The 21,204-nt window shown below is 52.6% G+C and overlaps 1 protein-coding gene across 12 annotated transcripts in view; it reads left to right on the top strand.

Moving 5' to 3' along the window:
- The window catches only part of TRIM9 (tripartite motif containing 9), a 71,284-nt gene that overhangs the window by 48,007 nt on the left and 2,073 nt on the right, over positions 1 to 21,204 (top strand). Inside the window, exons 4-13 of one of the 12 annotated variants that reach the window (XM_055790798.1) lie at positions 1,862 to 1,972; positions 2,557 to 2,710; positions 5,452 to 5,597; positions 8,286 to 8,424; positions 13,850 to 14,038; positions 16,334 to 16,375; positions 17,075 to 17,098; positions 18,140 to 18,443; positions 19,200 to 19,362; positions 19,844 to 20,928. In XM_055790798.1, the coding sequence (XP_055646773.1) occupies positions 1,862 to 1,972; positions 2,557 to 2,710; positions 5,452 to 5,597; positions 8,286 to 8,424; positions 13,850 to 14,038; positions 16,334 to 16,375; positions 17,075 to 17,098; positions 18,140 to 18,443; positions 19,200 to 19,362; positions 19,844 to 20,059 (1,488 nt within the window). In that variant the 3' untranslated portion in view covers positions 20,060 to 20,928. Of the gene's footprint in view, positions 1 to 1,861; positions 1,973 to 2,556; positions 2,711 to 5,439; positions 5,598 to 8,285; positions 11,157 to 13,849; positions 14,039 to 16,333; positions 16,376 to 17,074; positions 17,099 to 18,139; positions 18,444 to 19,199; positions 19,363 to 19,843; positions 20,929 to 21,204 lie in introns of those variants that run through there. The other 11 variants (XM_055790793.1, XM_055790817.1, XM_055790806.1 and 8 more) reach the window with 11 other exon arrangements.

Genomic DNA, 21,204 nt, shown 5'->3' with positions numbered 1-21,204 from the left:
TGGCCTCCCTCTGCCATAGGCTGGGATTGCTAAAAGCAGCAAGAAGTGGCTGCTCCCTAAAAAATCCAGAGCCATCTAGGAGAGTGCTCTGTGGCATTTCACAGAAGCAGATATGTTGTCTCGAGCTGCAGGACTGATAATTCTTTTCTTCCTGTTAGGTGATTTAAGTAGAGGTAATTAAATTATAATTAATCAACACATGGTGTGATTGATTGCCCTGCAGGAGTCATCACCCCCCCTTGAAGCCCAGATTCATAGAATCATATAATCAGTTACGTTGGAAAGGACCTTGTAAGATCATCGAGTCCAACCATATTATTAGTCCATGGGCTGATCTTTCACCCATCTCAGCCACGGTGCTCCTGACTTGCACCACAAGTACGCAGCAAGAAGTATCCAGCCAGTGGGTTCCTTCGTTCATAAAATGGCCGAGAGAAGAAAAAAACCAGATACAGCTGTGTGGGGAGAATGGAAAAGCTTTCATATTTATTCACCGCAGGAGGCTGACATGTGCTTCTTTTCACCTCCTCATCCCTCAGAGCAGTAGGGGTGCTCACAGGAGGAGGTGCTTCCCAGCCCAGGGTGGTCATTCAAGTGCTGCTGTGCTTATGGAGTGGTGGGCATGCTGGGATTCACTGACTGTGGTGCTGAGGACACAACTGCGCTTTCAGAAATGTTAATCACTGCTTATTGCAGCTTTTTCCATCCTACTGCAGCTGCAGCTGCTGAGGCAAAGCTCATCTTTACTGTCTGTAACATCCTGGATAGCTGGGGTCTCTAGAGCTGCCTAGCTTTGTTCAATCCTAGTGGAGAACTTTACACAGCTTTGAAGAAAAAAAAATTATCTGCCGTGAGCACGTTCCTCTCTAAAGCATAGTCTCTCTTCCTGAGCTGTTCTGCCAATCTCCCATGACAGAAATCCTGCTGACACTGGGTGCAGACCTGCATTGTCTCCTTCTGTGGGGATTCAGCATGAGGCACCAGCCAACCTTCAAATATATCCTTGTGGTACGGGAGCCTGCACCCTGTCCTCCCCGCTGTGTTTCAGGGAAGATCAGCAGAGCCCACAGGCACCGGCCAAGCCACATGCTTGTGCTTCGCTGCTGGGATGCTGAAACGCATTCCCCTGGGGAAACCATCCATGGGTACAAGAAGACATGCTTTAGCATGCAGCCTGGGCAGCCCCAGACAGAGCTCAGTGTGCCATAGAGAGCCCTGATGCAAGGCGAGCAGGATTTATCTCCTCTCACTAGCACATCTCTTTCTCTGAGCTCATCCCCACACTCCTGCTGCAGCCGGTGGAGAAAATGAGGCAATTCTGCAGCATGGTCCATCCCAGGCAGTGGGCAGATGAGCATCTCAAACAGACCATGAGTCAGAGCTGAAGCTGGGGAGGTGGTGCTTTCATTTCTCTCAGAAATACCAAAATGCCAGGAGCGCTGCTGGTGGTTGGGTGCAGCTGCCCCGGCGCCAGCCCTGCAGCCCGGCTGCATGCCAGGGATGGATAGGGCAGCAGCTATGTGTCTATGGAGGTAGGCATTTGGTGTGCATGGTGTTCATAAGCTTTGGAAGTTGTCTTAAATAAAGACAGAGCATGGAACTGCCCTACTGCTTTAAATAATTATGTGGGTTAATAATTTTGAGCTAAACAAGGCTTGTTTAGCACCAGGTTTTCAAAGGTCTGGAATCTGATGTATGAGTCTTGGCCAACTCTGCCTTTTTCTGTTCCCTTGAGTCTTTGTCGCTTTTCACATTGACCTGAGCCCATCCCTGTGTGCCACGCAGCACTGAAGCCCATTTGCTCCCTGTCTCCCCAAACCCCGCGGCTCTGAGCAACGCTGCTTTTCTTGTCCCATTGCAGGTGGTACGAGACCAGATTTCTCACTGCACGGTCAAGCTGCGCCAGACCACGGGCCTGATGGAGTACTGCCTGGAGGTCATCAAGGAGAACGACCCCAGCGGCTTCCTGCAGGTTGGTGTGGAGCTGCTCATGCCTGGGCGGCGGGGGGAATGGCAAAGGTATCATGCAGCCAGAGGCCCTAGGGTAACACAGCAGAGTTGGGGGGGTTACACCAAAGATGATGTCCCCGGCTTTTCCAGTCATAAAATCAAGCCTCTCATCACGTGTAGGTTTGAAGCAGGACAGAAGCAGAACCAGGCCAGGGATATTTGTTATTCTGACCAGAGGAATAGAGGGTTGCAGCAGACGGTAGCATATCTCTGGAGCAGTGATCATAAAGTGCTGTCTTGTGGCTCTCCAGCAAGAGATGGTCATATAGCACTGGGGAACTGCATCTCACCATTCATTCCTGAGCTGGTCCCTTGGTGCTAGACCCTGCCTTTAAAATAGTCCCCAAAACTCCTGGGGTCCCTCTGCCAATCTGAGCCTGCAGCAAAGGACGATGCTAGAAACCATGTGTGAAGTCCCAGCCTTTGGTAGTCAGGGGCAGAAGTGGCAGCCTGGGAGGCACAGAGAAAGAGGGGAGCAGGGCAGGGACAAGGCACAGCATGTAGCCTTGGTGGCTCTCGGTAGCTGAGGATGCTCCTTGCCACCAGATCTCCGACGCTCTCATCAGGAGAGTGCACTTAACCGAGGACCAGTGGGGAAAGGGGACGCTCACACCTCGGATGACCACAGACTTTGACCTGAACCTTGACAATGCTCCTCTGCTGCAGTCCATCCATCAGCTCGACTTTGTCCAGATGAAAGGTAAGAATATTTCTAGTGCCTTTCAAAAGCCTGTCTTGGTTCATGCTGAGTACTTCCATGCAAGGCATCACAGAGAAGAGGCAGGAGAGGAGAGTTTCTTAATCTTCTGGCAAGATTCGGCACCCCAGACCCTATTTTGCACCCCTGGGCCAGTCATCTGCCTCCTTGTCTTGGATCCCTGGGCAACTGTGTGCCAGACTGAGGTGCTGAGAGCTTGGTTTTGCCTCATTAAGAAGCACTCTGCAGGCTGGGACCAGGGTCTCAGGAGCAGCACAAGGCACTTCCCACACCTGTACTCACACACATTCCCTGGCTCAGTGCTAAGCAGCACCTGGCATGGGCCAGCTAGCCAGCTGCCTGCTGCAGGCAGCCACGGTGTCCCTCCAAATACAAAGGTATGAAGAGCCATGCCACGTAGCTTGGGGTCTTTGCTCCCTCACCTCTCCTCACTATTGTTTTTTTAGACCTTCATTTCAGTTTTAATTTCCTCCTTGTTCTCCATTCTCTCTGTGCTCACTCTCTGGTACCACGGAGAGCCACTGCATTTGCGTTGCAGGAAGCAGAGAGCAGCTGCAACCTGTGAGCAATTTGTGATTTGGCAAGTCCAGGAAAGCTGACAGAAGATGCAAATGGGCTGTGATGCAGGGAGGCTCAGGAGGACATTGAATCTAGGCCTGTACCTTCAGTGGGTGCAAATGAGCTGCCTGGAGGAAAGACCACCAGCTGCGGGACTGGCGTGTTCTTCATTGCCTTCACAGCTGGATTTCCTGACTCAGGAGCCCTTTGCAGACAGCAGCATTTCTCAGCAGTCAGGCACAGGAAGGCTGTTGACCACTCGCTTCCTCTAACGATAGCAAGTATTTTCAAATAATGGCCCCGCTGGTATTTGCTGCAGTGAGAAGGGTGCATTGGGCATGGCTGCTGGGAGCGGCCATAGTTGCTCATCTTTAACCAGGCTGTTAATTTGAAGTGTCAGTAACATTTTCTGATAGGGAGGGGAGCCAAACCGAGGGAGGGCTGGATTACTTTTTTGCTTACACAACAATTGTGGAGATGTTAGCGTGTTCCTGTCCTTCCTTTCAGTTTAGCCCAGGGGAGTTATTTTTAATTAATAAGAGCAAATCTGCTGCTGGTTTAGCTGCCCACCCTCCTCTGTGGAGGCAGAGCAGACCCGAGAGAGGCTGACCTCTCATCTCACCCTCACTGTGAAAATAAGTTGCATTTTGTAGACTTTGCAGGAGGTTGGGTTTGGATCCCAAACAGGTGTCAGCACCGGGGGAGGCAAGGCAACACCAGAGGTCTTGATAAAGAGCAAAGGTGAGCAATAGGTACAGAGCATCCCGCAGCCATTGCCAGCACATGCTGGGCACAAGCAGCATCCCTTCTGTTGTATCAGCTGTAATGTGAGGGCTTTCACCACTCCGTTTCTCCAGGCACTCAGCCTGGTTGTTCCTGAGGATCCAAGCCAGGAGGTGGAGGAGTGGCAGAGGGAGGTGGTGCATGGTGAACCTTTGCCAGCAAGCCTGGTTTTTCTCTCCCAGGCATCCGTAGCTCCTCCATATCTTGTCTGGGTTCTCCATGTCTTTTTTTTCTCTGGCTCTTGTCAGACTTTGCGCAGTGAGAATAAGGATGGAGGATGAGCAGCTCTGTTGAGAGGAGGTTTGGGAGGGCTGTCCCTGGGCAGGGGATGGGATGTGTCAGTGGACATCCCCTTTCCCTGTTGTGCTGTCACCCCTCCATGCTTTTCAGAGCAGGAGTGGGCTGTGATACCCACGTGCATCTACAGCTTGAGCAGAAAAAGCCCTGATGGTCCTTTATATCCCCTGTGTAGCTGATGGGAGGCTATAGGGTACACAGCCTCACAGCCTCAGTACCAGAGGTGTGCAGAGGCTGAAGGCAAGGACTGTCTGGTGCCTGTTTGGAGACCTCTCTGAAATGTGCTTGTGCCTCCCCGGGAGGTGTTCAGCAGCAAGGGCTGTTTGTTGGTGGGCTGGCAGAGGGGGCAGCCTTGGGGACCCCACAGTAACCCCCAAAATGGGTGCTCCGCTTGAGACAGGGTGGAAGGACCCTGAGCCCTTTCAGGCAGGTCAAGGGTGCTAAAAAGGCATCGTTGAGAGACACACTCACCTCTCCACCCGGTGTCATAGTTTGTGCAGTTGCCACCCCTTTTAGGACAGACTCTACTATGGCAAAAAGATCAGGTGCTCCCTGTTCTGCAGGTCCTGAGACTCATCCCTGCTGCTCCAGCATCACTTGCTTTGTTGTAGTGAATTTGTTCGATGGAAAAGGAGAGCAGTGCTTGCTGCTAGATTGTGGCCAGGCCCACAGCTGCAGCCAGCTCTGCAGAGCATGTGGGTAAATGTCGCAGATTTGGGACTGGCTGCTGTGAAGGATCCAGGCAGTTCTATACCAGGTATATTGCTGCACTGCCATATTTCACCAAAATGCATTAGAAAACAGGAAGAAAGCAGAAAAGCTCTGGGTAAATCTCAGCTTTACCAGGCTGCGGGGTGGAGGAATTTGGTGGAGCTTGTTTGGAGAGCAGTCCTTTCTACTTCCTCCCCACCTCACACGCACAAGATCGTAGTTACATCTCTTGTGCTGTGCTGGCTTCACACCAAGGCAATAAATGCATCATCCACGCTCCAGCTGAAACATGCATGCCATGGCTATCCCCCTGCTCCTCCTTTGTGGTGCTAGCAGCCAGGGTTACACTAATTTGTGTTTAGTTTCCTCCCCAGTGCCGGCTCCCCCGATCCTGCAGCTAGAGGAGTGTTGCACCCACAACAACAGTGCCACCTTGTCCTGGAAGCAGCCCCCCTTGTCGACGGTGCAGGTGGAAGGCTACATCCTGGAGCTTGATGATGGCAACGGCGGCCAGTTCAGGGTAGGTGCCCAGTGCGTGAAGCCAGTCTCAGTGGCAATGTGTTTCATCTGGCTCCAGCATTGCCCTGCCATGAAGTGACCAAAGAATTCTCTAGACTTTTTTACAAGTCCCCTCCTTCCGTGGGAACATGAGATTTGCTGCTGGGGTGGCCAGGGAAGCTGATGATGCAGACAAGCTGCAGGCTTTTTTTGGGAGCAAGGTTATTTGAGGGGTTGGAAATGCCTTTCCAGTGAGCAGTGTGACTTGCAAACACAAAGAACGCATTTGAAGCTCCATCTTTTTAGGTTGCTAAATATTTCATGCAAGGTATGCTAATTGCCATGAGACTCATGGTTTGCCAGCTGCCAGCAAGCAGAGGTGTTTAAGGCCTGAGGGCTTTTAAATTGCTGTAATTACACAATTAAAATATTATTTTTCTCTGATCCGACACACTGATAATTATCCTGGCATGTTCACATCCACCAGAGCAGGCACAGGGACCAGCCCATTGTGTTTTCTGAATTCATGCACAAGAAACCTATGCAGGAGCCAGAGCAGAGTTGAGGCAGAAGAAAGGTGGCATGGATGGGATCTGGAGAGGGAGGTAGCAGGAAACAGGGTGTGGGGAGGCCAAGGCTCAGCACAGCCACCCAGCAAGGTGAGGGCAATTCCCCAGCGCACCGATCTTCTCTCGTTCTGCCAGCAGTTTGGAGGGGCTTGGATGTGCATGCTGTTCCTGCTGCCAGGCTTATAGAGAGCTGCTCCAGCTGATGGGATACAGCTGGTGCCACAAAGGGGAACATTGCTGGCTTCTCAGATCATTAAGCTATTCTCCTGCCCAAAAGCAGCAAGCTGACCGTGTCAGGATGTGATTTACCCAGCAAGCTAGGAGTGCTGACTGTCATACAGGTGACAGTCCTGCCAAGAGGAAGTCAGTGTGTAGCCAAGCCTGTTACCTACCTCCCACACAAACAGGCAGGAGAGATTGAGACAGTGCCCAAAGGCAAGAGGACTCCGTCTTTGGGCATCAAGCCTAACAGGGACTCCTTGCAGTGGACCTGGGGTGGTGAAGTGGGAGCCGTGCTCTCATGCGGGGTGCTGGATGCAGGAGACCTCTGTGGGTGCTGGAGCCCAGGTGGATCAGGGCCTCCTTAGCTTTCCGTCACAAATCTCACCCAGGTTGTTAGGACACCTACATTGTGCTCCTTGACCCTGAGCACTGAATAACTGCTGCTTCCAGGCCTGCTGTGACTTGGGCTGCTCCTAGCCCCGCTCAGGGCATCGGGAGGGGTGGAAGCCATCATCTCAGCTCTGCAGTGCAGGGGAGCATGCAGGCAGCCCTATAAGCTCTGGAGATGTGCACCCACCTGCAAGGAAAGGGGTCAGATTGAAGTGTTGGCTCTGGAAGCAGCAGCACCCCATCACTCAGGCAGCGAAGCACAGCGGGCTCTGGAGTGGGAGCCAGGGCAGTGAAGTTTTCCTACACAGGCAAGCTGCCTGCGCAGAGCCTCCGTCTGCACCACGAAGGGCAGCAAACAGGGATTTGTCATGGATCTGCTAATTACAAGTCAATGTTTTGTGAGCCATGGATTTTGGTAGCCTGTAGGCCTGTTCACCGCTGTCCCTGCTTGCACAGCTCTATTCCTCTGAGCGGGGCTACAGCAGCAAAAGCGTGACATGCTGGTGAGTCAGTGCCCATTTGGTGTGATCACCTTGTTTTCTTTCAAAGCACACTTTGATCCTGCCACCCAAGAGCATGCAAAATTGTTTTCTGCAAGGATTTTTCTGTGTCCTGGGCTCAGTCTGTATACATTCTCTGGCAGAGCTCTTCTGGGATTCAGTGGGAGTTTGGCTGGGATTGATGCCTTATGACTTGGACCAATATGAATAGCATCTCCATCCCCTACAGGAACTGGTTTTGTGGCACAGTATTCATAGAATCATAGAACAGTTTGGGTGGGAAGGGACCATTACAGGCCCTCTAGCCCAACCCCCCTGCAGCGAGCAGGGACATCTTCAACTCCACCAGGTCACTCAGAGCCCCGTCCAACCTGGCCTGGAATGTTTCCAGGGATGGGGCACCTACCACCTCTCTGGGCAACCTGTGCCAGTGTCCCACCACCTTCAGTGTAAAAAATGTCTCCCTTATATCTCGTCTGAATCAACTCTCTTTTAGTTTAAATCCATTGCCCCTTGTCCTATCGCATCAGGCCCTGCTAAAAAGTCTGTCCCTGTCTTTCTTACAAGCCCCCTTTAAATATTGAAAGGCTGCTATAGGGTCTCCCCGGAGCCTTCTCTTCTCCAGGCTGAACAGCCCCAACTCCCTCAGCCTGTCTCCACAGCAGAGGGGCTCCAGCCCTCTGAGCATCTCCGTGGCCTCCTCTGGACTCGCTCCAGCAGGTCCATGTCCCCCTGATGCCGGGGGCCCCAGAGCTGGACACAGCACTGCAGGAGGGGTCTCACCAGAGCGGAGCAGAGGGGCAGAATCCCCTTCCTGGACCTGCTGGCCTGACTGCTTTTGATGCAGCCCAAAGTTTGTTAAGGAACAAATCACGGGGTCATTTTGCTCTGCTTTAGCTGTATCCAGTGCTCATAAGTCTGCCCTAGGTAGCAGAGCATGGCTGAACCCTGTGCATCACGACCACCATGAGCTATTCTCCCACCCCTGGGACTCTTGTGGTCTGGGTACTAACTGTTCTTGCTTTGCAGGAGGTGTACGTGGGCAAGGAGACCATGTGCACGGTGGACGGGCTTCACTTCAACAGCACGTACAGTGCACGTGTCAAAGCCTTCAACAAAACAGGAGTCAGCCCGTACAGCAAGACCCTGGTCCTCCAGACATCTGAGGGTAAGGCATTGCAACAGCTCCAGCCTGACACACTCAGACACTGCTCACACGCACGTGTGGGGCCTGCCCAGCACACCCAAGCTTAGCATTGCGATACAGGGAACCGCTCCACTGGTCCTCCAGTACCTCGGCAATCACTGCAGGAAAGCCAGCGCTGACGGTAGGGGAAAGGTTATGTCAGGAGCCTTGGACAGTGGCAGAATTTCTCTCTCACCCCTTTCCTTTGCAGAAGGTGTTTTGGGGGGAGGTACAGTGAGAGGCATTCTGCAGAGAGGTATTCAGAATTTGATTGCAGCAGGCTTTGTATTACACAAAGGGAAACTCAGATGTTTTCATTAATTCCATTTAAAACAAAACAACACTGTCAACATTGCTCCTGAGACACACTTAAGGGCTGTGCATGGCCGCACAACGCCATAACCACACCATGTCTTCTTCAGCCTCTGGCAGCACACAACAGAGAGCAGAGAGACCACATTACTGCACAGGTGTCCTTGCAGACCCATGGGGTGGAGAGCGGCTACGCATCGTCTGCATCACTCCAGCACCAGCAAGTGCTCAGCTAGAGTATTAAACACTCCCTTGCAGGTTGCAGAAGAGTTTCCCCACCTGACTTTAAGTATATTTGTCACACCAGACACTTAATCTGTGGTGGAAAATTGGCTTGCTTCCGACATGCAGGTGGAGAGTTGTAAGGCTAGCTCCAAGAAACGAGGTGGGAGTCAGAAGCAGTGGGTGATGAAGCCGTGAAAGAAGGAATGAGCCCCCAGCAGCACATCTGCTGCCCCATAGCCTTACTGCCAGGCAAGAAACCCCTCCTTGGTAGTTTTCCACACTTGATGGAATCCCTTTTCCTTACTCCCAGACTAAAATCTGTCTTCCAAGCTGTGTCAAGATGTTGTTTCCCAGCAGCATTACCAGCCCTGGCTGGCAGCTGGCTCTACAGCAGCAGCACGTTCCTGCAGCCTCAGCAGCTACTGGCAGATGCAGTCTGGGGTCAGAGGGAACACACGCAGCTCATGGGGCTGCTGGTGAGGTGGAAGGAGAGTGAGAGCCATAGAGCCATAAGGCATCTCTGGTGGCTTTGAGCAGGGAGAAAAAAGGATTTTCTGCTGAAAGAATGGAAGACAAAAGCAGAGCAAGGCTATGCAGAGCATTTTCACTCGCTCGCCTGTGCTCAGGTGCAGGAGATAACCATTCCAATTTGGAAAGGGCACGTACCAGGTTTGGATGCATGGGCAGGACAGGTCGGTGAGGACTGGGAGTCATATGTGACAGAGGTAGAGAGGAGAGCAAAGCTGTGACAAACCTTCTCAGGCAAGAGGCAGAAAACTCAAATCACAGCCCACAAAGGCCTTGACGCGTCTGGCTGAGAGCTGTGTGTGCATTTGGGAAGCTGAGCACCAGTGCCAAGGAGGCTGCAGCCTTCCTCTGGAGATCCAGAGATGGGACAGCCTGGATCCAGTCCCACATGAGGGTGGCCAGGACCACTCCCAAAGCCTGAAGGTCAATAGTTCTCACTCACTTCACTACCCAGCTTCACCAGCTTTTGCAGGAGAAACCGGAGCTTTGGCTTCTCAACCCATCTGTGTCTCATAAGACCCATTTGAGACAGTTTCCTAACCAAAACTAGTTCAGCTTTAAGTCGTTCTAGCCAGGAGTTTGCAGGGTTCCCACTATAATCTTTCCAGCTATGGTTTCCTCTCATAGGTGTTTTCACTTTTGAGCCAAGCTCACCTATTGCGTAGCTCCAAAATACAAAGGAACCTGGAAGAAAATGGCTGTTCATGGTCCCAGCAGGCCAGGCTGTGCTTGGGGCTGGTGCCTTGGTCTGTGCCAGCCAACAGAAGTTTCACTCTTCTGAGCATCAGAGGAAAGTTTGCTGCATTCAGTGTTTTCACTGAATGGGCTTTTGCATTTATTATTCCAGCACAAAAGGAAGAGGGAGAAAAAGTCAAATGAGCCTGGAGCATTTTCTGCTCTTAGAGGCTGCCTGAGCTTTTTGGACTGAAAATGAAATAAATTACATCTGCGTGCAGCTTCTGGATATCCAAGTGGCTTATTGAATAGAGCCGCCTCACACATCACAGCTCTCAGTTAGGCTTTTATTTCTGGCCTTTACAGCAGCATCAGGCCTTTAAGTGCTGTTTTGTCTGAAGTAGGCTTAGCTTTCCCCTTCAGCCATGCTCTGCAACTTGCTGCAGTATTCGTGTGGGAAGAGAGGACAAAAGAAGAGACAGGCTTGATATGAAGAGAGCATCTCTCTGAACATGGCTGTCCTGCTGTAAGTGGTTATGATAAATTTTGCTGAGAGGCTGTTACTTAAAAGCTGGCTAGTCCTAGCACACAAGATCCTTATCTGCAGCCTGTGGAAGTTAACGGAAGTCTTTCTTCTGCCTTCAGTGAGCAGTGAAATGGGCTGTAGTGGCTAGCAGGGGATGAAATGGCTTGCAGGGCCTCAGCATCTAAAGAGAAAAGGGTGAGAAGAGGGTAAAATTGTGTTTGGGCCTCCCCAGGCATGTCTCTGTGGTCCTGCCCAGCCAAACTGCCAAGGTGAGCCAGGCAGCACTGTCAGGAATGGCACATGGGAAGTTGGCACGCATGCAAGCCTACAGCAAGGTGCAGAGCACCTTCCTATCCAGCGGTGTGGCACATCTTCTCCTGTCCACCCCAAAGGAAACTACATTTTCCAGATGAGGAAATTGCAGCTCACTCTCCAAAGCTGATGCTTGGTGCCAGGAGTTTGCAGGGTTCCCACTATAATCTTTCCAGCTATGGTTTCCTCTCATAGCTGGGAGAAGATCCATGCCCCGGAGTCCTTCCCCCATGCTGGGCCCTCTGGGGCTTCCCAGGGATGAAGTTCCTCATCATCAGCACAGCCAAATGACAGCAAGGGCCGAAGGCAATGGTCTTTACCTTGAGCTGCAGCTCCCTAGCTGATGTCAGGCTGTTCACAGCAGCCCTAGGAGTATCTTGCCCTGTCACATCTTAGCCGGTGCCTCCCAGGACCGTCACTGCAGGCTCCAAGGCACTGCAATGTGGGGCCTGGCTTAACCTGTTCCTTCAGCACTTGAATGAAGTTCAGCTGCAGACTTGGAAATCGGTCCGAAAGAAAGTTTGCAAGGTGACCCTGTCCCAAGGCACAGACATCTTAGAAAGCTTGGCCAGCAGCAGCACTGCTTGGCTGTCCGCAGCCCTGGGGGGCTTTGAGTCTCCCCCCAGCCTGTTCCTCTCTGTGCTGGGGCAGCCCCAGCTGTCTTGATCTTTCCCCATCCAACAGATCTTCCAGCCTCTGGCCAGTCTCCTGTTGACTTGGGGACCCAGTCTGTTTTCTTCCTGGCACATTCCCATTTTCACCCACAGCCTCGGTGCATTCATGGCTGCAGCAAGAGCAGCCACTGGGAGGCTTTGCAGAAGCCCCTGGCTCTGGTCTGCTGGTCGTGGTGGGATGCAGACTCCCTGAAACAGGCACCTAATGCACAGCAGCAAAGAACAGAGGAGGAGACCTCCCAGTTGCAGTGGGATTAGAGTCTGCAAGTGGGCTGGCTGCTGGGCTGCTTTTCTTTACAAGGATTTCTGAGATGGCTTCTGATTCCCTCCAGTGTTGTTTCTTCCCATGGGCTGTCCAGAAAGCTGGATGGTGGGATGAAGGACCAACTCGCTCCAGGTGGAGATGGAGAAGAAGAGTTTGACAGTGCTGAAGAGGACTGTCCCTGCCTGCCCCCCAAGCCCAGATCTGAACTCCTAGCTGGCGCAGAGGTTCAGCCTCCCTCCTGCCAAAACCTGCTGCTCCCTTCTCACCCTTCGATGGGTCTCTGACTGCCCACACCTTGGCCCTTCCATTGGGCTGCTTCGTGCCTTCAGCAGTCCCTCCTGAGCGCCTGCTGCCCTTCCTGCCTGCAGCCTTGCACTGAGAGCCAGCACGGGAGTGGAGCCGTGTCTCCACTCCCCCTTCTCTCAGCTGCTCTGAGTCTCTAGCTTTAGGCATGACAGCAGTTTCAAGGCAAGCCTGGTTTTGGCTTGTATCTTTGGTGAGACACAAGCCTAGGAGCAGAGGATCAGGGAGGAATGCCTGGCTTGTCACACCCTGTGCCCTGCCGTCCCCTCTCCTGGGTTGCCGAACTTGGCCAAGTTGTGGCAAAGGGGCTTGGGCTCGACAGCCTGAGAGCCCTTCCCCAGCCTAGCTGAGCACCAGAAGGTTTTATTTTCTTTCAAGCCCAGTTCCACATCTGGGGCCTAACTTTGAGTCCCTTACTAGCCATGGAGTGACCCTCCGCAGCAACCAGGGCTTTTTAACCGGCAGCTTTTGGAAAGGGGTGAACAACACAAGGGAAAACAGTCTGCAAGGAGCTACAGGAACATAAGATACTGGTTAGGGAGAGTCATGAATGCGGCTACTCTTGGTAGGAGTTCCTCTCACTCTTGGTAGATGTTAGAGAGCACATCCCTCCCTAACCTTGAGCTCCATTTATTGACCTGTTGTGCAATCATTTAACCCGTGTCTGAACCCACTGACGCTCTTTGCTTCCACAGCCTCACGCAGCAGCAAGTTGCAGAAGTTACAATCCACTGTGCAAAGAAATGTTTCCTTTTATGTGTTTTAATGTGATTTCCAGCTCAATCCATACTCACAGCTGAGACAGGAAAGCTGAGGATATGGTGTTCGGGAGTTTATCTGATTTGAGTGTGTGGAGGATGGTGAATTCTACGTTTTCATGTTAACATATCCCTTGAGAAGGCTAGGGTAGACATCGCAGGAGGTGACCATTTGTGTTAGCGGGGAACAGGAACCGATGACCCAAGAGGTCCCCTCTACTCTGACATTTTGCTGTGAATCACATGAGTTAAATTCTTACTGTAAGGCTCAGATGTGTTTTGACAGGTACAAAGGGATACCAAGAACACAACATCCCGAACAACCTTTGAGTAAGGTGGGTGCTTGGTGGTACTTAGGGTAATGTAGCTTAGTATAGCCCTGCAAAATGCCTGTCAGCATTACCAACCGACTGGTTTTTACACCACTAATTATTGTGCACAAAAAGGTATGAAATTTATTAAAGAACGGTGGGAAGTGTGCATGGTAACTTGTGAATTTTTTTAGGTGCATTACTGTGAAGAGGTGCAGGACTCGCTTTAAAGAAAAGCATATTGAATTTGTCATGATGACATGGGAACATTTTGGAAGATGAAAATATGTTCATTGCCGATACTGTCAGAGGCAAGGCTTTCCTGAAGGGTCTCGCTGGGTTGCACAGCACCAGACATTTCTGCTCCACACACCGTACGCATGCTCGCTGCAGCAAAGCAGGGTCCGTGCGTGCCAAAGCGTCTGTGCTCTGGTCCGAGCTCTGGTCTCGGGCGATGGAGTGACACCGTCCAGCAGACCTGATTTCTGATCTCTAGTTTGCATTGATCTTACGTTTAGACACACAGTCAGAAGAACAGACCCTCCCTTTTCCAGTGCCTTTGGAAAGATCGCAGCTTCGTAGAATGAGTCCTTTCTCCTCCACCCTTAATCTACAACCCAGCTTTCCGGGGAGATCCTACTTTGAGCTAAGATCTTCGGCCCACCAGCTGAGCTTGCATTCTTCTTTACAGTCCCTGAATTCAGCCGGTGAGCTGAGTGCCTCTGGCATTTCCTCTTGGTCTGTGCTTCTGGGCATCTCCAAAGTATTTGTTTGTTTTGTTCTGTTGTGTTTGTTTTTCCCATGACATGCAGATGGCAGGGGGAACTCCTTCTGCTTGTCAGTGGCCTGCTCCTGCCACAGAGGGAGTTTCGGTGACGTAGTTCTCGTGGTGTTTTCATCTGTACGTACCAGCATGGGCAGTTTTAGTCGTGGGGTGACGGAGCAGCACAGTAACTCCTTACATGGGTGCTGTGCTTGGCAGGGCCAGCATGGCTGAACCATTTCACAGAGCCAGCTGGCACAGCAGATCCCCCATCTCTAGTTTGCATTGATTTTGTGTGTAGGGACAGTCAGAAGAACAGACCCTCCCTGGGGGAAACCTGTGGGGACATCTCGATGGTTTGCTTTCCCTATACAACCAGGAAACGTAGCCTCTGCTGTGAGATTTATTCTGCGAAATTAGTTTGCTTGATTAAATCTAGACCCTTCTTAAGAAAGAAGCAAGTCTAGATGCAAGCAAGGTCTGGCTAAGGCCAGCTCACAGACCTCTTGCAGTCTGGCTTCTTAAGACCCTGAAGACGTGAGCTCTCGTCCGCTCAGCTTTGAGCATTGGGCTCAGCTTTTGCAAAACCAGACGTGATCGTATCGAAGTCTTGTTTCCTGCAGAGCAGGGGAAGCCACTCCTGTGATACCTTGCTCGTCTGGCAGCACCAACAAGCGCTTTGCTTGCCTCCTTGTTGCCCGGTCCTCGTGGGCTGTGGTGGGACATAGGCAGTGCAGGCAGAATGAGTGACAGTATCGGGCAGCCGGCGAAGGAGCTGCAGGCACAGTGCATCTCTCAGAGCTGTTTTCTAACAAGTCTTTGCACATCTTCCGTTGCTAAAGATCCTGGGCCCTGATTCTTCCACCGCTCTGGATTTACACTATGCCGTGGGCTCCAGTGGAGTAATTTATGGCTTCCTCTGGTGTAAACCCAGGAAGAATGGGGGCCCCCGATTGTTTGATTTCCATCCCATAACCCGGAATGAGGAATGCTGCAGCATGACCCTTGCCAGAATAACTGGGGACCCTGCAACTTTCTTTTCTTTGTGCTTTTTATGTTGGTTTTTTTTTCTCATCGTACTGCTGTGCGCTAATGGCTTCGACTCTGTTTTGTTACGGACGTTTCTTACTTTGTGTCCAGTGTACCGAGATCCACTGCGATGGCCGTGAGCAGGCCTTGTGTGTGCAAGTAGGGACCTCTGCAGCCACGGCCTGGGGTGGTGGGGCAGGGCAAAACAGGGTCCTGAATGTGCTCATATCTCTGCGCTGTTTGGCACTCAGGTGAATCTGTGTCACAGCGATGCGCAGAGACCTTGAAAACCACTTTTTGAGTAGGGGCCCGGGGCGCGATTCATTAAAACAGCCTCAGGAGGTGCTGCTTGGCACTCACCAGCAGCATGGCATGGAGCGCAACTGCGGCCAGACGCTTTCCCACCAACATGCACGTCAGCAGGGTGAAAAGCCTGTTTCCTTGCCAGAGGAGAGGTGAAAACCAGTCACAGAGCTAGACAGGGGTTTCCTTAAAATACCACATCCTTCATAAATGCTCTCCCATACAGTGCCAACATGGGGCTTCATGCTGCCCTCTCCTCCTGGCAAGGACAAGCTCCTGGATCAGGACAAGCTCCTGGATCAGTCCCTGGCTGCAGTCCAGTCCCTGGTGCCCTTTGGGTGCTAGCGGGGGTCTGAGGCCAGGCACCTGCCCCCCAGACCCCCTCTCCTGCCCCACTCCTGCCCAGACAGCACACACAGCAGCCCAGGAGAGCTTGGTGGTCCCTATCCACTGGACATGCCAGTGGCTGCTCTTCATTCGTCAGTCCCAAGGAGTGTTTTTGAAGTGTTCAACTGAGAGTCAATGTAGAGAATATTCACCAAGCAGCCAAGATGTTCCACCAAGGCTAAAAATTTCCTGCCTCTTTTTTGGAGGAAAGTCCAATGATTTGGCATCCCAAGCAGGTAGCAATCAGACTTGATGCTCTTGAAGGCTGTGGTGGGATCTGGCAATGAAAGAACAGATGCTCCACACTTCCCAGAGGTGAGACTCACCAAAACGGCCAGCAGTCCACACTCAAACTCACAGGTCAACCCATATTTGTGGTCCCTCTCCATGCTCTCTGGCTTTTAATGAATCAGGCCTCCCATGGCTGGCTGGGCGCTTAGTTAGTGGTCAAACGCTCATGAGTGTTTTTCAGGTGGTTGTTTCTTAGCTGTGATGTGTGAAATGTAGTATCTCTTTATAGGGTGCAATTTTGAGACACAAGGAACGCCTTACTCTCAATTAGGCAAGTATATTTATTACAATTAACTGGCATCTACTCTGTGTTGCTCATCTTTTTTGCTTTTTTTTTTTTTTTAATCTTTAACTTTAGTGACTGAGCAGCATTTCTTGTGTGTACCCTGATTGCAGAGCACTCTCGGAGTATCATGGCGGTAGGCAAATTTGGAGGCGGAATGGTGACTGATGAATGATATAAAAGCATTTTAAGTTTTTCCCCGTTGTGGTTTTAAAGAGAAGCCTGAAGTCAGTGCTCTGGAAGTGGCCCTGTGATTAAGAACTGATCCTCTTGCTCAAAGCAGTTTGTATTCCCGTTCATTAAGGGCGCTTGAATGTGGGCCAGATGCCAAGGAGGTGATTAGCCCCTCTGCAGCTAATTGGAGCGAGCACTGGTGGTAGCTGTTTGCCTGTCACCTTCCAACTGCCTGCAAGGTCGGGCCCGTTTCATCCCCTGGGAGAAGGAGCCCTGTGCCCAGCCCGGCGGGATTCCCTCCTGGGGCAGCTCGCACTCCATGCCAGCCAGCCTGCGCCCGCTCGCAGCCCCAGCCCACCCTGGCTCCGTCTCTCCCCACATTTGTGCAAAATGCTGAAAGGTCCGTGCGCTCGCTGGAGAAGCAGGCAAGCAGAAATTGTTCCTCTTCCCTTCTTTACCCAACTTTATGTGCTGTTTTCTCTCCTGCATGCCTTGCCTTGGGAATAACCACAGTTGACATTAAAAAAATGGTGGCAGGTACGGAATCACCTCTGTCGAGTTGTGAAAGTGGGGCACCCGCGTGCATGTGAGCTGTCTTGTGAAACGATCCAATAAACCAATGAATAAATCTCACCAGAGTGTTTTTATTTTTCAAGCCGTATTTACTCCTGCAGGCATGAGAGTGTTTTGTGGATGTGTCACTTCACGTTTCAAGTGACCGCTGGAGAAAACCACCTGGGGAACCGGGCTGGTGGCTTGTGAAACCCCGTGCCTCTGTCTTGTCAAGGACGTGACACTGTATCTGTCAGATTTGCAGTAACCGAGTCCCGTGCATTTAAACCAGCAGCTGTACCAAGTCGTGGAGGTTTTCGGGCATTTTCCAGCCTTCCCATGAGCTAGCTCGTTGTCTTATGTGTGGCCGGTTGCTCCGCAGGGAGGTTTCTTGGTGTGACGTAGCATCTCTGTCGATGTAGACCTTTGTATGTGCTTTTGGTTCCCCGGACTGCCGGTCCTCAGATGCACACACGCAGTTTATCTGCTAATCCTCAGTCCACTTCCCACACTGGGCCTGACCCTGCAACCTGTTGCTTGCATGAGTAACCCTTAGTCCTAAGAGTAAGTTGTGTTAGCTAGAGCCTGGAGACCTGGCCGGGATTGCATGTTTCTGCTAGGGCCAAATTTTAGGAAGCGGTGAGGATCCTGCGGGCTCACGAGCAGAGACAGACAGACAGTGGGAGGGGACGGTGACAGATGGACACCGGGGAGCAGCAGAAGCAAAACTCGTCTGAGTCCCGGCCGTAAAGCCTCATCCACGCTGGCAGGCTGCAGCCGCACAAGTTCAAAGCATCCTTCTGTGATGGAAGGTGCCCTCCATGAGCCAGCAGCCCCCTCCGCTGTGCAGCTCTCTGTCTGCTTCTCGCTGCCACGCCGGTGGGCAGCAGCCCGAGCCCCGCCGTGCCTTCGCGCTGCGTGTCGGCCCTGCATGCGGCATGCGCTGTTTGGTGTCCGCTCCGCGTGGCTCGGTCACTGACGGCTCTGCTCCCGCCAGACTAACCTGATGTCGTTTGTGTGTTCCAGTTGCTTGGTTTTCTTTCGATCCTGCCTCTGCCCATGCTGACATCATCTTTTCTAATGACAACCTGACTGTCACCTGCAACAGCTATGATGACAGGGTTGTGCTGGGGAAAACGGGCTTTTCCAAAGGGCTCCATTACTGGGAGCTCTCAATCGATCGGTACGATAACCACCCTGACCCAGCCTTCGGTGTGGCACGCATTGATGTCCTGAAGGATGCCATGCTGGGCAAGGACGACAAGGCCTGGGCCATGTACGTGGACAATAATCGGAGCTGGTTCATGCACAACAATTCACACACCAACAGGTACGTGGTCTTGGAAAAAGGTCTTCCTCCCAGAGACCACAGCCCCATCTCAGCCCAAGTAAGAGCCCGTGACTTTTCCAGTGGCACCACTGGAAGGGTGACATCACTCCTAACCACCTCCATTAGAGGATGTGCCCTTGCCCCAGGCGAAGGCCAGTCCCTGCCTCCCAGGTTCTGCCCGGCTCCAGTACTCCTTCCCTGCCTACTGTGACTCTTCCCGTGCTGACTTCCCCCAAGCATGCACGGCATCACCCCTGTGCGGCACCCCTTTCTCATTAACACCCAAAGCCTTGCAACTTGTGCAGCAAGAAAATAGTGCTTGCCTTTATCCCTGTGCCACGCTATTGCTCGCTTTCCCCACGGGACAGCAGAGCTGGGGGGCTTGGAAGCTTGGGCAGAGCCTGGTGTCACCTTCCTGCAGCCTCAAGGGCTAGGGCAGGTGTTGAGGTGGGCTCTGCAGCTTTGCTCCCCGGGTCCACTTGCTTTACCCCATGGCTGTGTTGCTGTGGCCGCTCTGGTAGGCAGCCTTGCCCTTGGGGACATGATGGGAAGCAGAGAGCACTTCCATGGGAGGCTTGCGGAGGAGGTGCCCAGGGAGCTGTGAGCGTGGCTGGGATGGATGCAGGTCTTGGCCTGCCTCCAGGTGAGCTGTGAAGTTTAGTATCATCAGCGCTTGAGGTCCATGGCCTGAACCCTGAACTGGGAGCACAAGGGACATGAAACCACAGAGATGATCTGATCTTCTCATCCCCGCAGAACCGAGGGTGGCATAACAAAAGGTGCCACGGTGGGAGTGCTGCTGGATTTGACCAGGAGGACTTTGACGTTCTCCATCAATGAGGACCAGCAAGGGCCTGTCGCCTTCGAGAACCTGGAGGGCCTCTTCTTCCCGGCGGTCAGCCTCAACAGGAACGTGCAGGTACGTGTGCTGCCCGTGGTCTGTGGAGCACCGCAGCAGCGTTCCCTGCGGGTGAGCTTGCTGGCAGGGTCCCTCTGATGCCGCTGTGGCTGCGGTGCCTGTTGACGCTCAGCAGCGTGGGGGCTCTGCGGGGCGGGGAGGGCTGTTGTGCAAGAGGGGTGGTTTGGAAAGAGCTAAACTCACACACTAAACCACCTGCGAGTCTCTGAAGTAGGGCAGGCCTTCCTGCAGACAGAGCTGCTGTGTCCAGCTCCTTGCTCCATGTTTCTCCATCGGGGCTGCTGGAGCACCAGGTTCTCCAGCCCTTCCTGGCTGATGGGGTTTGACAATTCTGTTCCATGATGACACCCCACAAGAGCCTCACCAGCTCTTACAGCCATCCCAGGACCCAGGCAGGAGCATTACGAGGGAGAAGGGCACCTTTGAAAGCCTATTTTCTTCTGGGGAGTTTCAAACCCCTCTTCTCTCCCTCTCTCCCAAGCTCTCTGCTCTCCTGAACATCACCAAGTGGTGGCTCCCTGGGCCTATCCGGTATTTTCATCTTTCATTTTTCTCACTGATCACGCCCCTGCCATCATCTCCCCCAGTGAACCTTCCACATTCACCCAGCCTGGCTTTGGCAGATCCACTCTACCACTGCTTGCACCTCCAACACTACACAAGTGCCCAGGCACATCCTAGGACATGCTGCACGTAACAGATGACCTCAGGGTGAAGAACATTTTGGCATGGTCTTCTGCCAGTGGATGTCCAAGGCATCACCTCTGTGCAAGGGCAGAGGCACGAAGTGGCCTCTAAGATAGGGATTGGTGGATTAGGGCAGGTTTTATTTTGTCCGTCAGGGTATAGGGCGTACCGTGCTGTCACCAAGGCAGTGACAGTTTTGCAGCAGCACTGGGGCTGCAGTTGGTCAGTACCATCCCAAACCCTGGGAGCATCCCTGCCAGTGTCCCACCCCCAGCGCCTCGCAGGCAGGGCCGTCTGCCCGGCTTGGAGAAGGGCTGGCAAATGTGTCACATGCCGTGTTTAATTAGGAAACAGTACAGAAGCCCATCTTGTTTGTGCTGGTTTTGGAGTTTGTTGCATTAATTTGGTGTGATAAAAACGCCCTGCTCTGTGATGGGTTTCGTTCCTACCACAGTCCCTTACACAGCCCTAAGAGACAAGTGTGTTTCTGGAGCACCTCTGCTCGCTGGCAGCTCTCTGGGCAAGGCAGAGCTTAAATCCCCTGACACAGAAATGCCCTGGGACGCTGATAAAAGGCTGCTAATAAACCCAAAAGTTTTCTTTAAGTCCGTATCTGAAGGGGAAAATGCTGCTGTTCCAATAAAAGAAGGAATTGTGCTTTCCTCCTAAATGAAAGCATTTGTGGAGGGAACTGAGTCATGGATGCACAGCACATGGGTGCCCTGGCCCCTTGCCCAGGCAGGCTGTCCAAGCAGAGCCTGCCTGTATCCCTTACAGACCAGGATTTTCCTCGACACAGTGAGCATCAGGTCTCCAGTATTTCTTTCCTTTTGTCCCTGTGTCACAGTCTCTGCCGCATCACTCCCCCCCCCAGATGATGCCAGGCCGAACGCCTAGCTCTCGTTTTCACAGAATCGTGGAGTAGTGTGGGCTGGAAGGGACCGTGCAAGGTTTCACTTGGGCACCCCCCCACGCTGTAGCATGGCCCTGCCCCAGCACTTGCTGCTGCTCAGCTTCCCGCTGCCAAGGACCTTCCTCCAGCAACTGGCCACGTCCCCTCCGCTGTGCGGCACGTGCTGAGCTCGGGGGCTTCTCAGAGGTCTCCTGTACTGAGTGGCCGCGTGTCCTTCAGGCCTCTCCATTACCCATCTGCAG

This window comes from Falco peregrinus, chromosome 1, assembly GCF_023634155.1.
Source record: "Falco peregrinus isolate bFalPer1 chromosome 1, bFalPer1.pri, whole genome shotgun sequence".
NCBI classification, from domain to species: domain Eukaryota; kingdom Metazoa; phylum Chordata; class Aves; order Falconiformes; family Falconidae; genus Falco; species Falco peregrinus.
Note: the sequence above shows the minus strand (reverse complement) of the source record. Positions and strands in the feature narration are given on the sequence as shown.